Consider the following 19,201-nt stretch of genomic DNA (forward strand, 5'->3'; position numbering starts at 1 on the left):
TGTTATATACTCAGTTTGGGTAGAAGAACCATTTAAGAAACATTGATCACTTAAAGGACATTTGGGGATCTTTTGCCAAACTGTATTTTCCATTATGTCATTCCAAATCCTTTGTATAAAATCCATCATTAGAGCCCAGCTAACTGGTACGGGCTCTCACGACTCACTCAGCCAGGAGAGCTACCTTACAACTCAGTGTCCTTGCTCAGAGGACCGGGTGATGGAGCCATACTGGAAATTCACTCACTGTCACTAAAGGAAATAACTCCAAGTACACTGTCCTCTGCTGATGGTTGGTTACACTGTCTTTATTGATGAAATTACATCATCACTAGAGAATTGTTAGGTTTTCAGCTTTGTTTTGGTGCTTCTACTCAAAATAGAAAAAGTTGTTGAGAACATAATCATTAATTTAAAAAATCGGTGCAGAAAACACCTGCACATGATGAAATATATCCATGCAACTGAAGTGTGGGTGATGAGGAAATCACCTTCAGACAAGATTCCATGTTTGCCATGAGACTGGAAGAGAAAACAAGCTGGGCTAAAGATCTCACGTCTATATGAAGCAAGAGGAATGCCTTTGACAACACTCTGCACAATAGAGAAAAAACAACTTTCTCTTTTCAGTGGCATTTCTTTGTCACACCTCATATTACCTGGCAGCCACTAGTAGTGCCCTTTGCCACAACTGAAGGTCACATCAAAGCAACATATGTGGCAAGGGAAAGACAAAAGCTGGATGAGTCCTCATGACACATAGCCCCTTTGCAAAGGTCTTTGGACAGCCCTCCATCTGCTATAGTTTGGGTACGGTATAGACAGTGTGTTGGAAACTGAAGATTAGGCTATCCCAGTACCAACCTCACTATGCCATCATTAAGGTAGGTTCTCCCCAGAGCTGGTTTCACAGGAAATAGAGGGATCTATCCCTTCTCTCCAGTGATTGGTGAAGACGTAAAGATATTTTCAGAGTATCACATTTCAGAAGGCTTAGCATGGTAAGTATTTGGAAAGAATTTGGAATTTCAATCTCTACCACTTGCCAGCTAGGTGATCTTGAGCAAATTACTTAAACTCATGAAGTTTCAACTCTCTCATCTGTAAAGTGGGAGTGATGGTTTCTTCCTGATAAAATTATATTGCAAAGATTATGAGGTTTTATATATATAATACGTAGCACAGAGGTGGACTAACTAATAGTTTAAGCACGTGTTTGAGGCATAAGCAAAATAGGGGCCTCCAAAATGAGAAAAAAAATAATTAAAGTATTTGGTTTTTCAACAGAAAATTATTGAGTTAGTCATCTTGATTAAAAAAATAAGCTTATTTATTTTCCCTTACACTTTTAAAAAATGCTTTCGGACACTTTGCTATTGTCCTATTTTGAATTACATGTAAGAATGGCACCACAAACTTCCCAGTGCTCAGTTACTCAAAGCATACTTATCTAGCTCTGGTTTCCTCCTCCCCCTGGTCTCTACCTGGGACCCCACACAAACACAAACACTCAACCTTATTTTACTAAATTGAGCATGCTCACATATTTTAATATATTTGTGCTGATACACTTAGCAGTTAGCTTTTGATTTATAGTGAATTTTCCCCTTAAAATAATTCAAGACTATGCATTGCTATGTCTGTCACGGGTGTTGATTTTTCACCTGTGTCCCTTCCGATTACCATACTATTTTTCTATGTTGTTCAGTGCATCACCAAGCGCACAGACTCTGTTGACTAATGGGCTTTTCTAGTCTGTTGTGTGTGTGTGGGGGGGGGAACGATTCAAAAAAAGTAGAAAAGTAAGCACAACTGGTAAATTTTAAAAACATAGTGGGACTCACAGGTATTCCCCGATTCGACGTTCTCTGTACGGATGCAAACTGGTGCACAGCAAAGCACACCAGGTATGTGCTCATGGGGACAGACTTCTGGAAAGTTGTTCGAGTCCATTCATTATCCAGCGACTCTTGTTTCTATGAAAAACAAAAGACAACCTTTTATTTTTCAAAAGAACGATCACGTACAAGACAAACAAATGGTTGCTCCAAACCTAGCTTTCTAGTCAGAAGTCCTTTGTCAAAGCATAGGGGTAAATTTCTTTTTGTCTCTAAATGGTGATGTTGAAAAGACTAAAGGAAAATTCATTTTATTTTTCGTACTATGAAAGAGAGACTGAACTACATACTACATGAGGTTTCTCAGGGAGAAATACGATTCTGACTGTGATATAAACAGGACAGGAGTTTACTTATCTTTCTACATTAAACACAAGATCCTGACCATAATATGTGAGGGGGTACTGTGCCCTCTGAATGAAGGGTAGGCTAGTGCTCAGTGCCTCGCACAAAGGAAGAACTAAGCAGGTATTTGCTGACTCGACTATGTGCGGGAGGGCAATAGCTCTCCCAGGCACAGCAGGAGGCTGGGTTCTCTTCCATCTCTGGTTGTCTACATGGAAGGTCACTGTCTTGGTTACTATGGAGAGAGAGAAGGATTTCATTAGTTGATGCAACTACTGACCCTGTCTATCTGGTTTGCTGTCATGCCAGTGTTGCCCTCCTCACTGCCAATCACCAGTCCTAATACTTCATCCATGAATACTTGCCCAACTCCTGTTACCTGGTGTTTAGACACGTCCACATGCCCTGCCACCACACAGTATGTCACAGCACAGTGGGAAGCTTTCAAAAGGGATCCAGTGGGAGGCTGGACTAGAAGGGACACATCGTTGACGAGGCAAGCAGGTGTGTGCATGTGCTCGTGTGGAAGTGTTGGAGCCCCATAAAAACCTACCAGTACTCATTTTGATCTCCTAATGACCCAGAATATTCTCCTTCTTCCAAGACTGTTACCTGGATCTGGTAGAAGGTAAAGAAGCATACTCTGCAAAATGACAAGGTCAGCTGGGGAGGCCTCAAGCAGAAGTTAGTAGAGTCTGCATTCTTTCTCCTCCCACCTTCACCTTGCCCTTCCATGCCAGGACGTTCTGAGGGCATTTTACCCTGATCCAGTCTTCTGGATTGCTGCGTCATACCTTAAGTTTATCCTTTCCCCTTTCTTCTCCAGTCAAAACTCAATTGCTCAGGTGCCTGACACCAGAAGAAAGCGTGGATAAACTAATTTACACCGAGGCATGGATGGCTGATGACAGTTTACTTTTTAACCCTGTTAAGCTTTTGTTCATTTTATTTTGTTCTTGCTTTTTCAAGGAATATTTATAATTAAAAGGCATGATTTCAATGATGATCCTTCAGATAGTGAATCAGAAAGATGGGAGATATAATTTTGGCAGGGAGTCCTCCTGTACTGGGTAGGTGACAATTATGTCTAAGGATGAGCCAGACCCTTTAACATGTCAAAGGGATAAGGTACATTAAGCCTCAAGTTTGACATAATGACGCTTTAGCTAACTACATTACCCATTACAGGGATGAGGAGCTATAACAGAGGAAAGAGTCTTATGTTAATAATTATACAGACGGAACTTATTCTACTCTTTATTTTTTTTGCTTGAGGAAGATTTGCCTTGAGCTAATGCCTGTGCCAGTCTTCCTCTATTTTGTACGTAGGTTGCTGCCACAGCATGGCCACTGACAAGTGGTCTAGGTCCGTGCCCAGGAACCAAACCTGGGCTGCTGAAGTGGAGTGCACCAAACTTAACCACTAGGCCACAGGGCTGGCCCCTAGCCTATTTTTCTTAACATTTAATGAGCACTTCTCGTTCACCAGAAAATCTATGGGCATGCTGTTCCTGGAGCTGGCTTCTACACTCCACTATTGAAGTGATGATCTTTTGCAGTAGCTCTATCTTAAAAACTCGGTTTATATTCAGCTGAAAACTAAGATCAGTGACTAGGCCCTTGAATATTTTTAACTCTGTAATTCCATTAGTTGGCCATTAATTTGTCCTGATGAGGGCATTCTTTCAGTCAAGTGGAGCCCAGCTGTTTCCTCTTGCTGAGAAAACCCAACGGGGCTTTTTGACTGGACTGTGATATCTTGGGGTAAAGACTTCTAGGACTCAAATACAAGAGATTGCCAAAGTATATTTTCAAGCCTCTAAATAAGCTATTAGAGCACATTCAATTTTAGAATTCAGTGGGTTCTCTCATAGCAAATCAGGTAATTTAGCTGATACTGTAACAGGCTATCTGCATGAACAAAAAATTTTTAAAAATACTCACCTCCACTGGCATATTTGAAAGTGCCTCATATTCTTTGGGATGGATGATAGATATTGTATAAGTTGCCTTTTTGTTGGGCTCATCGAAACAAGGGAAGGATTTCCTGGCGTCTGTTGGTTCATGATCAGCGGCTGCTATGCTCCTTAGAAACAAACACACAAACAAACAAAACATATGTCACCTCTTCTGACAGCCCTGATGTTTTTATTCTCATAGAAAAAAATCAGCCATGTGATTATAAGCATTGCATTTCTTAAATGAGTTTCCACCTAGAAAACTATCAAATCATTGTCAAAGTCTTTCTCAGAATTTTTAGGTTAATAAATAAACGAAAATCCGGAGACTGCTTCAAATATTCAGGTATTTTGGTGCCATGACTAAAAATGCGTGACCTGTAGAAGAGCAAAAATAAATCCAGTGATGAGCTAGCATTCTTTCCACCCCAAAGCCTTCGAGCAACAAGTGGATAGACACAAAGCCAAACTCGAGGGCTTGTTTCCAGCTGTCCTTGGGAGTGTGAGCAGCTGTGTTCTGTCCCAGAGTAGAGGAGCACATTCCAGAGTCCCCAGCTCCTGTCCCCAATGGCACATTCTTTCCTATTATATTACATCAGGGACAAAACCCCCAGCTGCATTTCCATGCAAAGGCAGTGCTGTGTAATCTCCCAAGGGAAGCAAGCTCTGGCCAGGTTTAAAGTAGCACTCTTTTATGCCTCTAACTAGGAATGTGCTTGTGTAAGCTAACATGTTAATCTTTCATGTTTCCATCATGTCAAAGTGGAAATATTTTTTCTGAATAATTGTTCAAAAAACCAATGAATATATACTTTTTACCTATAGTCATTTCACAGTAAGATAATATTATTGTACATTTAGAAGATTAAGCAAAGGAAAAAGAAGAAAGGAAAGGAAGAGTAAAGAAGCGCCGATGGGGATTCATTAATAACTTGTGTGAGGACAGTACTTCATCCTTCACAGTTCCCGGGGACTGAGGAAAGCAGACCGTGAGGAACTCCAGGCCACATTATTAGATGGCTCACTCACCCCACAAATATTTACTGAGTGCCTTACTTCCACACACACACAGGTAGAAACACACACACACACACACACATTTGCCAGGCATTAGTCCAGGTGCTGAGGGAATAACGATGAGGAAATAAACGAATAAATACGGAAGGTGGTGAGAATTCTACAGAGAAGAGAACAGGGGAAGTGATGGAGAATGCCGAAGGGAAAGTGGCGAGCAGGTGCGGGAGAGAGCTGGCGATGCTCTGGAGTAGGGGGTGCTTTGCTGTGATCTGAATGAGGAGAAAAAGCCAGACAGAGTAAGGAAACAGTAAGGAAAATGTGTTCCAGCGGAGGGAACAGCAAGGACCTGACAGGTGTCCACTGTGGCTGAAGTACAGTGAAGCGGAGGGGCTGGGGGGAAAGAGGAGTTCGGCGAGGTCGGCAGAGGCCAAAATAACAGTCTGCATTTCGTTTTGGTTCAAGGATTACGACATGCATCAATCCATCTAAAAACTAATATGCCCTAGGTCAACACACATCTACGAGAAATTAAAATATTTTAAGATTTCTTTTAAAAAACCCTCTAGATATAAAAGTTACTTGTCAAAAACTCAGCCAAGAAAACTAATCTATGAAAAAAATAAAATCATAAAAGCGGTTGTCTTTGGGGGCAATGTTGACTGAAGGAGGGAACTTTCTCGGGTGATTGAAAAAAATCTGTATCTTGATAGGGGTGTTGGTAACTAAGATGTGTGCATTTGTCAAAAGTCACTGAATTGTGCCCATCAGATTTGTGCATTTAATCTAATGCACAGTTAGAAGAATTCAGAAGAAATTCTTCTGAATATCTATATAAATTTATATATAAATTTTACCAAAATTTTAAAGGTATATAAATTTTACCAAATATAACTGTATATAAATTTATAAAGGTGTATAAATTTTACCAAAAATAACTGTAAATAAATATTGAGCTCTAGTAAGTAGGTTTGTATTGTTGCAGTAGTATGGATTGACAATTTAGAAACAACTTTCTCTGTATTCTAGGCTTGAGCAAATGAAAAAAAATATGGGGATAATGGAAGACAGGTTTTCACTGTTAGGGAAAAGAGTTATAACTTTGTAAAGGCAGAAGACTAGAATATACCCTTGGTACTGAACTGTAATTGCGCGTTCAGTATAAATTCAATGATTTTTCTTATACATGTAGGTAGATGGACATAAAAATACACACAGAGATTTCTATTTCCTAGTTCTGTCTGCCGAGCAGGACTATACACAATGCCAAGCTTGCCCCAATGAGCACAACTGGTCTCCAGATGATGATTCCTGAATACCACTCTCCACTAAAAGGGACCGGGACTCCTCAGAGAAATGGCTGGTTCCAGAGCTGAGTCAGGAAAAGTCCAAGAGGATCCTCCAACATCTTGCTGTGCCAAAACAGAAGGAAGTTCTCAAAGAATCATGAGAACAAGTCAAAAGGACCAGGAGCCCACATGAGAGGACTACACTGGCCACATCTGGGGGAATTGAAGCGTTAAAATATACAATGGGGCTACAATCCAATGAATAAAAAAAGAATCCATGAATCCCAACTCTGATAAAATACTATGAATAAGTAAATAGGAGAGGGAAAGCTCTTTTTTACAATAGATTGTCCACCAATAATTTGGGGAGAAATGATGGATTTAGAAAGTCATCCGTGGATGCCAAAACCAGTGGGTGAAATTCTGATGAGGAACGGGACATTTGCATAGTGTCAAAGACCCTCTCCGAAAATTACTGACAAAAAGAAAATTGTCACTTTATCACTGGAGAAACCTGTTGGAGACCACATCAGGCAACTATCGAAGATAGTGTCACTAATAATGGTACAAACCAACATGACATGCCTCTTGGTGTGATTTCCTGAGAGGGACACAGCATCACTGCTGTGAAAGTCCTGACGAACATGCTTAACTTGCATTTTTCAATCACGAGGAAAGTCAGACAAACTAAAATTGAGGGACAGTCTCAAAATAACTGTACTCTTCAAAAACACCAAGGTCGTGAAAGGCAAAGAAAGGCTAAGGGCTCTTCGAGTTTAAGGGCATCTAAATGGTGTGACACTCAAGGCAATGCATGGATCCTGACTGGACACCAACTTGGTAAAAATAGCTTAAAAGGAAGTTTTTGGGTTAATTGATGAAATTTGATTATGGGCTGTGGATTAGATAATTGTATTATATCAATGTTAAATTTCCTGATCTTCAGTAAGTGTACTGTGGTTATGTTAGAGAATGTCCCTATTATATTAAGAAATAGATACTGAACATTAAGAGGTGAAGGGAAGCAGTGTTTCAATGTACTCTAAAGGCAGAGAGAGACAGAGGCAGAGACACGGGGGAATAGGACAAAACGTAAATTTCTGGTGCATCTTGGTAAAGTGCTTCTAGAAATTCCTTGTACTATTTGTAGTATTCCTTGTAACTTTTCTGTAAGTTGGAAATTATTTCAAAATAAGAATTTACCCAAAAAAAGCCTCGGCCAAGAATTTATTCTTCAGCAGAGTAATTACTGATTAGTTTTTGTGAAGATAACAGTTTAACTAGGTCAAGTGGAATTTCTAACACCATGCAGATCATAGTGAATTGCAAACACGTCAGAATATAGAGAAACCTGTACACTTTCCCAGGGGACTAAGGTTTTATATTAAGCTCCACCAAGCTCCAACCTATGTTTAGTCAGCTGCCTTTTTCTTCTGAATTCTTCTGGTTTTTCATTTCTTCCAGAGGCAGAGAAAAAGGAAAAACCACTCCCTGCAAGAATGTTATCAGCTTAGTCACACCTCCAAAATAAGCCAGCCAACTAATTTGGGAGGATGAGTTTGTGTGTGTGTGTGTGCGCGTGTGCGCGCGAGTGCCTTTGGGTGTGGGAGGAGAGGGTGAGGAGGGAGTGGAATCCCACCCTCTTAGGCAGTAGCCAGCAGTAGGTTCCCAAGCACTCTGTCTCAGGCTCTGCTCTATGCTAGAATACGTAGTCCTGAGCACCCAGCAGAGAATCATTTCCCATCCTTTCCTCACCTTCTGTCTTTAAGAGACGTTGTGCTTGACTGTAGGCAAAAACTGCCTTCCTGAATCTGAGCCTCTCTGAGCTTGCCTTTGGAAATGGAACAGAACGGGGCTGGAGCTGGCTCTGGGCAGTCCATCCCAGCGTCCTCCCAGCAGATGTCAATCACGGCAACTCCACCTCAGTGACAGAGATCCGGACTTACATGGGTGTAGGGAAAGTGGCATTCATCAACCAGAAGGGCTGCAAAATGCGCAGTTTTCTTTTTTTCGAAGTGCAGAGTCAACATGATTTCATGAGGAAAATCCTCTTCTAAGAGTGAAAATTCCAAGATTCTAAACCTACTTCAACCCCTTAAGTGTGATCTTCGATAAATCACAAAACCCACTGACTGTTAGTGTCCCCCTCCATAAAACCTGGTCACCAAAGGACATCTGGGGGAGTGAGAAAGGGGCCATCTCATGTAGCAACGCATTTGAAACTCCCTTGAAACTTACATAATGGCATTAGGAGACACCTCATTCCTTTTTTTTTTCTGATAGAGCGCTTTTCACTACCTACAGACCTCAAATTCATTCATTAGGCAGGAATATCTGTACTGGCACAAAATTACTTTGTGTATAAATACTATTGGCAATATAACCATTTTTTTGAATGGTAACATTATTTTTCTCATGAATTCCTGAATAACTCAGAGACCCCTATTTACATGTGCTAAATTCTATCTGAAGTTACTAAAGTTTTCTAAACATACAAATTTGAAAGCAGGGTATATGAGACAGCAACACAAAACCATTTTAGATCACAGCTTCTTTGGGGAGGTTTTAGTCAGTGATGAAAACTTTTTTTTGAAGATTGGCTCCTGAGCTAACAACTGTTGCCAATCTTTTATTTTTTTCTGCTTTTTCTCCCCAAATCCCTCCAGTACATAGTTGTATATTTTAGTTGTGGGTCCTTCTTGTTGTGGCATGTGGGACGCCACCTTAGCGTGGCCTGACCCATGTCTGCGGCCGGGATCTGAACTGGGGAAACCCTGGGCTGCTGAAGCGGAGTGCGAACATAACCACTCAGGCACAGGGCCGGCCCCTCTTTTTAAAATCAGATGAACTGTGCTGCAAATTAACAGAAAACGCCTGTCTCGTAGCATAATGTGTTCACGGGCGACTCCTGGGTAGGTTCTGAATAATTCTAACGCCATGCAAACGTGCTGAGGTAAACCGCTTCTCCACAGGGGCCTCTCGATGCCACATTAATGAGTCACTTACCAGAGCCAGCCAATTAAAAATATAATTCTATGTAGCTTATTAATTTGCAAAAGGGAAGAAATCCCTCTGACTTCTCTGAGCTTATCAGATCAAGGTGACTTTGGCTAAAGCTGGAGCGAGGGGAATGATGACGCAAGTCACAGCCCAGTTCACTGGAGGCAATTTAAAAAACAAAACAAAACTACTTGATTATCTCATAAATCATCTGGTACACTGCTTCCACTGAAGACTCTCAGGCTATGTTCAGCAATTTAATAACTTAAGCCAGCAAAATAAACAGCAAGGTCTGAATGAAAACCTTCCAAAAAGTCTTTGAGCTTTTTGCGTCAAAAGGGCTTCTGACGCAGGTGAGGCTGCCATGATTGCTAAGTGTGTGCACAGACTAGGAGTTCCAGAATTAGGCAGGGGAACTGACGAGTGCAAGACAACCCGTCTAGATTATTCAGACTCTGACACGTCTTTATGTTGATTTGAATGAACCAGTTAATGATTTAACTTCATTTTACAAGTTCTTTTTTTCTATGGAGAAGACATTCGGGGTCAAGAAAATTTCTTTTTGTTTCCTTGCTTCCAAAGTAAAGGAAATTACTAAGCCTCCTGCAGCAAGTAAACAAGACTGAAAAAGAAAATCTGTTCTTTATTGATAATGGGTACACTGATAGCTCAACATATCAATCTACAAATATAATGAATAACCTGACGTACAAGTAGAATTTCAAGATTGAAACTACAAATTAGTTTACACAGCCATGCAAGTGAGAATATAACACACACACACACACACACACTTACTAAGACCATCTCACTCACTTCTTTTCTGCCCTGTTTCGCTTAACTCCTAAATCTTGATCAGAAGCCCTAAACGTGTGCTTCAGACTTATTTTCCAAATGCGTACAAGACATCTCTTCCTGGATGTCTCACCGGCATTCAACACATCTAACACCGAACTCGTGACCTTCCCTTCTAACGCTGATTCTTCTCTTCTATTCGCATCAGTCACAAGCGTGGGTTATCAGAATAGATAGCTGGGGCATCCCAGACCTACAACTTTTATTCAACCCTTCCCCATAGTCAATCAATCTGCAAACCCTGACTACCTTACCTCTAAACGATGTTCTCCATTGCGTCCTCGTCCGTCTATCCTGAAATCACTGTCTTACCTGATCCTCATCTTCTCTTCCCTGGGTCATGGCAATATCTCCCATATACCTACGTACGGATTTAGCTCTTTCCTTCACCATCCACATCTAAATAGTCGCAGGTTAATTTTTCCTTCATAATGGCTCTCATTAGCTTTCCTTCCTTTTCTTTCCTATAAGTTTCTCAGAGTCATCTCTGAGAATGAGCTAGCCTCCCACAGAAGCTTCTCCTGCAAATTAATTTCTTCTCCCCACTCTGCTCTTCTGACTTAGCACCTCTCCTTTTTGCCAGCTTTTACCTTCTTGCTTGCCTCTGCCTGTTGAAATCCCACCATTATATCTAAATTCAGCTTCAACCCCAGCAATGCGGGAAACACCCAGAAAACCCCAACTAGAAACCGTCTGTCCCTCTTTGAACTTCTTGTTATAATTCTTGTCCATCCCAATGATTCTCAGTCCTTAAAGTAGGAAGACGGAATTCCTAAATCAAAAAAAGATTTTGCCAACTCCTCTTCCCTTCAATGAGACAAGGAGAAAGGAACCAAGGGGAATTTTCCATCCTGACTGAGTGGGAAAGTGGAGATGCCATGGGTGGAAGTTAGACTTCTGTATAGGAAAAGGGCTGTGGCATTGCTCCCTGTCCCAGCAGGTGCCAGAGGACATTAGGAGTATGAGAGTCTCTAGGAAAACGTTTCTATACAGTTATTCAGTAATATTTGAGTGCTCACTGTGTGCTAGGCAGTGAACAAGAGAGACACAACCCTACCATATGGTTGGACAACACATGCTCTGGCAGTCTCTTAGAGATTCATAATGGACTTATTATATAAGTCTCTGAAAAGTCCCATATTAAAAAAACCACATGACTTTGTATTTAACATTATTGCCCAAACTAATCAGGCCACAGGATATCTCCCCTGCTTTTTCTCTGGCAATATCTATTAATATCCCACGCAACCAGAACTCTGGAACATACTTTGGGAAATGCTGTGTAAGAGCAATTCAAATGGTGGGGAGGAAATGCTGGACCTCGGAGAGAAGAAAATACTATGAGCTTTCAAGGTTTGAGTCACGGGAACTCTGTTTCGGAAAAGAACAACTGAAAATCCTACCCAACGTGCTGGTTGGGGGTGCCCGGCAGTGCCGGCAGGGAGACTTTCCAAAGGCACCAGTCCTTTTCGGTGGTTTTCCTCAGACCCGAGGGAACAGACTGGAGAGTAGAAGTGTCTTTTAAGTTGCTCAAACTTTTTCCTCCTCAGCTTCACTATGGGTCTGTCCCCAGCATGATGCTGCGGGTGTTACTGCTGGGGAATTCTAAACCGGGTCCACCTTCTTCTCCAACTCTCTTTTCGCCTCTGAATTTTGAGGGAAAGAAGCTTGGATAATTGTCTCCTCTCTGTGAAGTTCAAGTCCTGGTTGTCTTTGCAGAAATCAAGTAATTTTGGTTACTACTGAGGACAGTCACGTTTCATTTGCATTGTGGTAACAACAACAATATCCCAAATCGCTAATACTCCATCCTGGAGTTCAAGTTGACATGAAAGCAGAGAAGCTAATTTGGGCTGCATACCTAAACTGTATTACTATGATGAGATTTCAAACTGTATGAACATCAGCTATTACGAAGCTCACTCTATAACAAGAAAGAATGGTGTTGCTACCAAGAGACTCACTCTGGTGGCCTTTTGTGGGTGCCAGGGATAAGAACTCTCAGAGCCCTGCACTGTCAAAATGTTACTCACAGGCTTGACAAAAATGCACTTTTCTCATATGCTTGAAATATTTCATAATAAGAAAAACAGAAGTATGCCATTTAGCCTAGATGAGGCTATCGAGTACGTGCCACAACTGTTCCAGCACTGCATGAGCAGTGCAGGGCTGGCAGCCTCCCGTGTAACGTGAGAGCCTCAACCGCTACCAATGAAAACACACCAAGCAGGGAACACCAATCCTCTGGGAGAACCTCGCCAAGCCCCGGCCTCCCTCGCCAGTCTTGCTGTCACTTAGTATTTTCTGACCAACAATTAAGAAAGCTGAGTTTCAGAATGTCAGCTCTCAAGTACATATTTTATAGTACAATTAACTGGTAGGGTGAAATAAGCCAAAGAGTAAGAGTGAGTAATATATATATATATTAGCATATAGTGGTTTTTTTTTTAATTTTTTTTTTGGTGAGGAAGATTTGTCCCAAGCTAACATCTGTTGCCAATCTTCCTCTGTTTTTGCTTGAGTAAGATTAGGCCTGAGCTAACATCTGTGCCAGTCTTTCCACTTCGTATGTGGGATGCCTCCACAGCATGGCTGATGAATGGAGTAGGTCCACACTCGGGATCTGAACCCGTGAACCAGGCTTCTGAAGCCAAGAACATGGAACTTTAACCACTCAGCCACAGGGCCAGCCCTCACAAATGGTGCTTTTTTAAACTTATAAAGTATGTAACAGAAATTTATTAATGGAAGCTTGTTGCCTATTTTTTTGGGCCTTCCTGCAGCATATAGAATTTTTATAAAATAGTTTGATGGCTTTACTCAGATGAAATTTCTATCATTTTCACAACCCAAGGAGCAGTTTTAAAGGCTTGGGAATAATTATTTAGAAGATGTGACTTGTTTTCACTTTACGCTAATGAACTTTTAGAATCTCTTGAAGGTGGATACTCTTCAGAATATTATGCCTTTTCCTCTACCAAATTGCAAACACTTTAAAACATCACTTTATCATCAGCGAGGCTCAGAGAAATCGGTACTTTCCTTCATTGTTGGTAGAAACATAATTTGGGGTATACTTTTTGAAAGTCAGTTTGGAGATGCACATACATACATACTCATGCGCACGCACATGTCATACATATGTATATGTGTGTATAAATACACAAGCATGTATGTGCTCGTACATATGTAGTTATGGCCAATTTCCTATAGATATATTAGAAAATGTTATACATAGTTTTTTAAGGTTGTTCACTGCATTTTTTTTTTTTTTAAAGATTTTATTTTTTCTCTCCAAAGCCCCCTGGTACATAGTTGTATATTCTTTGTTGTGGGTCCTTCTAGTTGTGGCATGTGGGACGCTGCCTCAGCGTGGTTTGATGAGCAGTGCCATGTCCGCGCCCAGGGTTCGAACCAACGAAACACTGGGCCGCCTGCAGTAGAGCGCGCAAACTTAACCACTCGGCCACGGGGCCAGCCCCGTGCATTGCATTTTTATAAGTGTTTATGGGTAAAAAAGTAAGAGCAAATTAAATGCCCATATTTAATGGAAAAGTTGAATAAATTATACCATATTCATACAATGGATTATCACCTATCAGTTAAATCATTTGTGAAAGAATACCGAATGACATGGTAAAGTGCTGATATATTTTAAAAGCATGTTATACAATGCATATTATTATACTACGTACAGCATCATAACACCCCGCTGATCTGCATCCAGAAAAAATCCTAGAAGAATATCTGCCTAAATATTAACAATGACTATACTTGAGTGATGGACTTATGGATGGATTTTATTTTTTCTTATAATTTTCCCTAGTTTCCAAGTTTTCTGCAGTGAATGTGTATTATTTATGAAATAAATAAAATAACACAGCAGTTCTATTTTTAGGAATATATCCTAATCTAAGGAAATAAACAGCTACACACTTAAAGATGCAATTACATCTAGGCTCTTTTCTGACTGGTTTATAATAAGAAAATACTGGGAGCAACTCAAATGTCCAACATCAGGAAACTGGTTTTAAAAAATAACAGTGCATTCATGCAATGGAATATTGCACAATCTTTAAAATCAAATTCTTGAAAATACTTAACAATGAGGGGAAATGCTTATAATATATTAAGTTAAAAAGGTATATGGACATGATTACAAACTTGATTGCCTAGAAAAATATTAGAATATACATTAACACATATTAACAGAGGTCAACCATCGGATGGTGAAATTATTTATCGGTTCTTTCGATTTTCCTTTTCTATAATTTTCTATGCTTTCAACACTTGCAATTTGTATAAATAGGAAAAAATACGTAAACAATAAAGAAGCTTGTTTGATCGCCAGGCAGATATTAAGACACAACATCTATGTGAGCACGATCTCGCCAAATATTTTGTTCAAATTATCCTTTCTACTCAAGTAATTAGTGCACCACACAGTGATATAGGGGTATTTAAATATTTCATTTTAGTCCCTGGGTCTTTGAAAAACAATAGGAAGAATTTTGGCCAAAGGATTTGCTTTGCTCTGCAAGATGCTTAAAGCAACACAAGAAAGAGATAGTCATTGGGCTGGCCCCAGACTAACATTTCTGACGCTGAGCTTTCTTAATCATTTACCTGTTGAGAAGCTAAGGAGGCAAAGGTCAAAGCAGTCTCAAGCTCAGTGACACTTCAGGTGTAGCCTTCCTCCCTGATGCAGGGCCACACCCCAGTGTGAAGGGTTTTTAGTTCACCGAGGTTATGCCTTTAACACGGGTCTAGTAATAGTCTCCGACTGACTGTCAAGGCAAGTAATCACCTTTGCTGGACTCAGGAAATACAGGGATCTGTGCAGATACTTGGAGGACGGTGGGAGAAAAGACACTTTTACGTTTTTAATTACTTAAGACATCTTTTATGTTACAAAAGCCTTAGCATTACCACTGCATATTGCATGACAGGCAATAAGCCCAAAGATTTACCCATTTCCGCCACTGATGTGCACGGCCAATGAGTATTTACTGAAAGTTATGAGCAGAACATGGTTTTGGCCACACGAGACAAACAGACAGAGCCCTACCTTCCTTCCAAGATGAAGACACAAAGACAGTTTTGTGGATTTTACACAATCTTTCAGTGTCTCTCTTCTCCAATAAAATAGACAAAATTATAAATGACATTTACTAACTTTCACTTAAATTTAGAGAAATATCATTTTTAAAGCTCAGTTTAAAATCATCACCATATAGCCCAAGAACATCACCAGTAAAATTTACCAAACACATGTATTTTAAAAAACTGAGGTAGTCTATGCAACTATTAAGGATAAGGTACAGTACATTATGATTTTTCCTGATGAAATAAAAGACTGACACTGATTTTTGACTCCATACAGCTCACTCAATACTTTCAAGTTTTATGCTAGGCTTTGAAAATAAACAGCTCAAGAATTTTTGCTTCCCAGATGAACAGGCAGAATTGAAACCAAGTTTAGATAAAGATCACACCAACAAAACTAACAGGTGGAAAAAGAAAAAAAAAAGAAATGGAAAGCAACTATGTGAGCTTAGGAGAAATAAAGAAAAAATATTTACTTGACTTGTCCTCCCTCCACGTAGGTCGTTTTATAAAACCCCACGAGCGAGCCGTTCAGCCAGCCGGCGAAGTCCATAGTCAGGGCATAGAGACTCTCCCCACTGCTGGGCGCAAGCTCTTCTCCCGCCTCGACCACCACATACTCCTGCTGTGTGTACTGGAAGCACCGCCTGACTTGCACCTGCTCCCCGGAGGGCCTCCGCAGCACCGGGAGCTGGGTGATCCTGGTCTCCCGCAGGTGCAGCCACAGGTACCGGGTGGGCGAGCTGACGTTGATGGAGATGGTCACGCTGCCCGTGTACCTGTCCTCTTCCATCAGGGGCTTCATCTCCAGGTCGTAGTGCACCGGGTTGATGAAGTCCGGCAGCCTGAAATTTGTCCACTCTCCACTTTCATCCTCACTGGCAGGGCAGACTCCCTGGTCCTGCGGAGGGCTCGAAGAGGAAGGAGCCGGAGGCGTGCTCTGCCCAGCGTCTCCCGCGGAGTCACACGACCTGGTCAAGCCCACAGCCAGTCCCACTATTAGTCCTACGCCCACCACCACCGCACAGATAATGGCCACATGTTTCGCTTTGATGCAGTATCTCTTAGAGTCCTCTTTCTCCGCAAAGTTCATTTTGGTTTCCAAAGTTAAATGCTAGACATAAAAGGATGTTAAATTTAACTAACGTCAGCAGACTTCCTTTGCAAATTGGGAGGAATTCCCTGGTTTGGCAGCTTGTTTTCGCTTTCCCCACGCTTCTCCCAGCTTCCTTGCGTCTTTTCCTCTCCCTTCACGGTCCCACCAGCCGCTGGAGGATGAATGCGGAAATAGGGGGTGGGATAAGGACGCCAGAAGAGGAGCTGAGATGGGAGAAGAGGACCGACAATACTGCCACAGCTCCTCTTATAAACAACGCATCCCCACCCCTCCCACTCTGGACTGAGTTAAATATAAAACAGGGCTCAGCTTATCGAGGGGGCATGAGCCTTGCCAAAGCTTGGTCAGCAGCTTTCAGAGAGCGCGTTGGGGAAGAGGTGTGCCAGCCGGAGAAAAACTCAACCTTTGCCACTGGGTCTATGGCTTTTTCCTACTGTGCTCACAATCCCTCTCTCTCTCTCAACCAAAAGGCTTCTTGAATTTCAGCTCTTTCATCAAGTAGCTTGCCAAAGACGCTCTAAGTGTTTTCTTTCCATTCTTTTTCCTCATATTATGTGAACACTCAGATTCTGCCTTCTGCCAAAGTCATATTCTGGAATTGGATGCTCAGAGTGGTCTGTAAGTTCAAGGACCACTTAGGTACTCAGTAAATATCTGGTGACTTGATGAATTAGCAGAGTGTAGCCAGGTAAGCCTAAAGCAGTTCAGGTGATGCTGGCTGAAGGAGAGAGGGGAACATGAAGAAATTAACCGAAGCAGTACTGGAGCTGAAAAGCATAATAAGAAAAGAGAGAGAGACAAAGGGGAAAGGATTGAAAGGACAGAAAGGTAAGGAAGATAAACTTCTCAGGTTACATAATCAAACTGGGTTAGATCAACCTGTCTCTGCAGTCCGCCTGAAGGCAGACTGACATCTTTAGACCGTATCGTGGTAGATCCTGTTCAGAGCAGATTCCAGATGTGAAAGTTGGCCTGTTGGGAGAGCCATTATCTGCGCAAAACTGTTGCTTCTGAATGACAAGATCGGGGGGAAGTCGTGCTAATGACCTCCATGTTTATGAGTAGCTAAGATGTAGACAACACAGCCATTTCTAATAGTAGCAATATAGTAATAATTACAAAAATTTTGAGAGCTTTCTATATGGCAGGCACCATGCTAAGTACTTTATAGAAATTATCATTTAAATCTTCCAACAACCTGTGAGGTCGGTACTCTTAGGACACTCAATTTAGAAATGGGAAGACTGACATTTAAAGAGGTTAAGTCATCTGCTCAAGGTCACACATCCAGTAAATAGCAGAATTGGAGATTGAACCCAAAGTTCATATATCTAATGCCTACAGTACATTGCCGTGATTCTCTGAAGAGGAGAAATATTTGTGTTAAATAACTATGAAAAACGTGGTCGGTGCTTCCCAAAGTGCAATTCATGGATGTTAAGAGACACACTTGCAGACCAGGCAATTCTGGGTTAAAGTTCAGAATGTTCTTGCACTACCTTCCATTCTTTCAGGGCCTCCACACACTAACACACGTTGTGACTCTCCCAGACAGGATATCTAGTGAGTAATTTCCACATTTAGGTGATGAGAGAGCTTTTTTAGGTGAGGTACCATAGAATACACTCTGAGAAATGCTACTTTAAATTGTCTACAAGTTACAAACTAAACAAACAGGCAGATTGAGGCAAGAGACCCACGATAACACTGAACACGCCCAGGTACCTCCCTTTTTCACCTGGAGCTTCAGTTTAAAGTTTTTCTATTAGCTCCCAGGAATTATACATACCCCAGAGGCTAGTGGGCCTTCTAGGTAGATGGGGTGCTGTTGGTTCACCTGAGAACTAGGTGCATCTCCAGAAATATTGTCAATAATTAACACTACAGTGTGATTATTTGACTGGCTCCTCGCTCCTATCAGTTGATCAGAGCTGAACCCCAGGTTCATGAAAATAATGGGCAAAAATGGCAAACTAGAGTCACAGTGGAGGAAGCAGAATCTGCAAATGAAGCTGTATTACACTGGAACCAGTCTCTGTCTGTCTTGCCACAGGACCGCCATTATCAAGGTTGTCAAGTCTATAACCCCCCATGGCCAACCCAGGCATCTCCGAACTTGAAAGGTTGGGCTAGCATTGAAAAAGGAGAGTGCCATTGCATTCGACTTAGTCAACCACAAGTGCTAAATCCATATGGGCAATTTTTTGTGATCCTGCTCAGTTATATTTGATTTCCAAGGCCTGTGCCCTATTCATCTTTTATTTGGTCTCAGCACCTGTTTTAAAAGGTTCACTTGGTTTTAAGACTAAGTGATCTCAACTAACTTTTTTCAAGACCTGAAAATAGCTGCAGGTGACAGGACAGAAAGTGTTCAGCATGCCACCTCCAACTTTTGTTTGTTGATGATGAATTGTCCGATGACTGGCACAGAATGGGGAAGCGCTCAGCGGCAAAGATGAGGAAGAGATGAATGAGAAAGAGGGCAGGGACAAGGGACGAGGAGAGGAAGAGAGGGAGCAGGAGGAGGAGTTTCAAAGAAGAAGCCGGTGACAATTCACCTCCAAAACATGTCCAAACATGATTTAACAACAAACAAAAATCGATGAAACACTAGGTTTC

At 41.4% G+C, this 19,201-nt stretch overlaps 1 protein-coding gene across 1 annotated transcript in view; it reads right to left on the reverse strand.

The window, feature by feature from the left end:
* ENPEP (glutamyl aminopeptidase) overlaps window positions 1-16,866 on the reverse strand; it is a 74,598-nt gene extending 57,732 nt beyond the window's left edge. Inside the window, exons 1-3 of the mRNA XM_001502871.6 lie at window positions 15,942-16,866; window positions 4,188-4,329; window positions 1,845-1,976 (exon numbers count right to left, since the gene is read on the reverse strand). Coding sequence (XP_001502921.3) covers window positions 1,845-1,976; window positions 4,188-4,329; window positions 15,942-16,558 — 891 coding nt within the window. The 5' untranslated portion in view covers window positions 16,559-16,866. The remainder of the gene's footprint in view (window positions 1-1,844; window positions 1,977-4,187; window positions 4,330-15,941) is intronic.
* Window positions 16,867-19,201: the final 2,335 nt, after the last annotated feature.

Source organism: Equus caballus, chromosome 2 (genome assembly GCF_041296265.1).
Source record: "Equus caballus isolate H_3958 breed thoroughbred chromosome 2, TB-T2T, whole genome shotgun sequence".
Taxonomy (NCBI): Eukaryota; Metazoa; Chordata; class Mammalia; order Perissodactyla; family Equidae; genus Equus; species Equus caballus.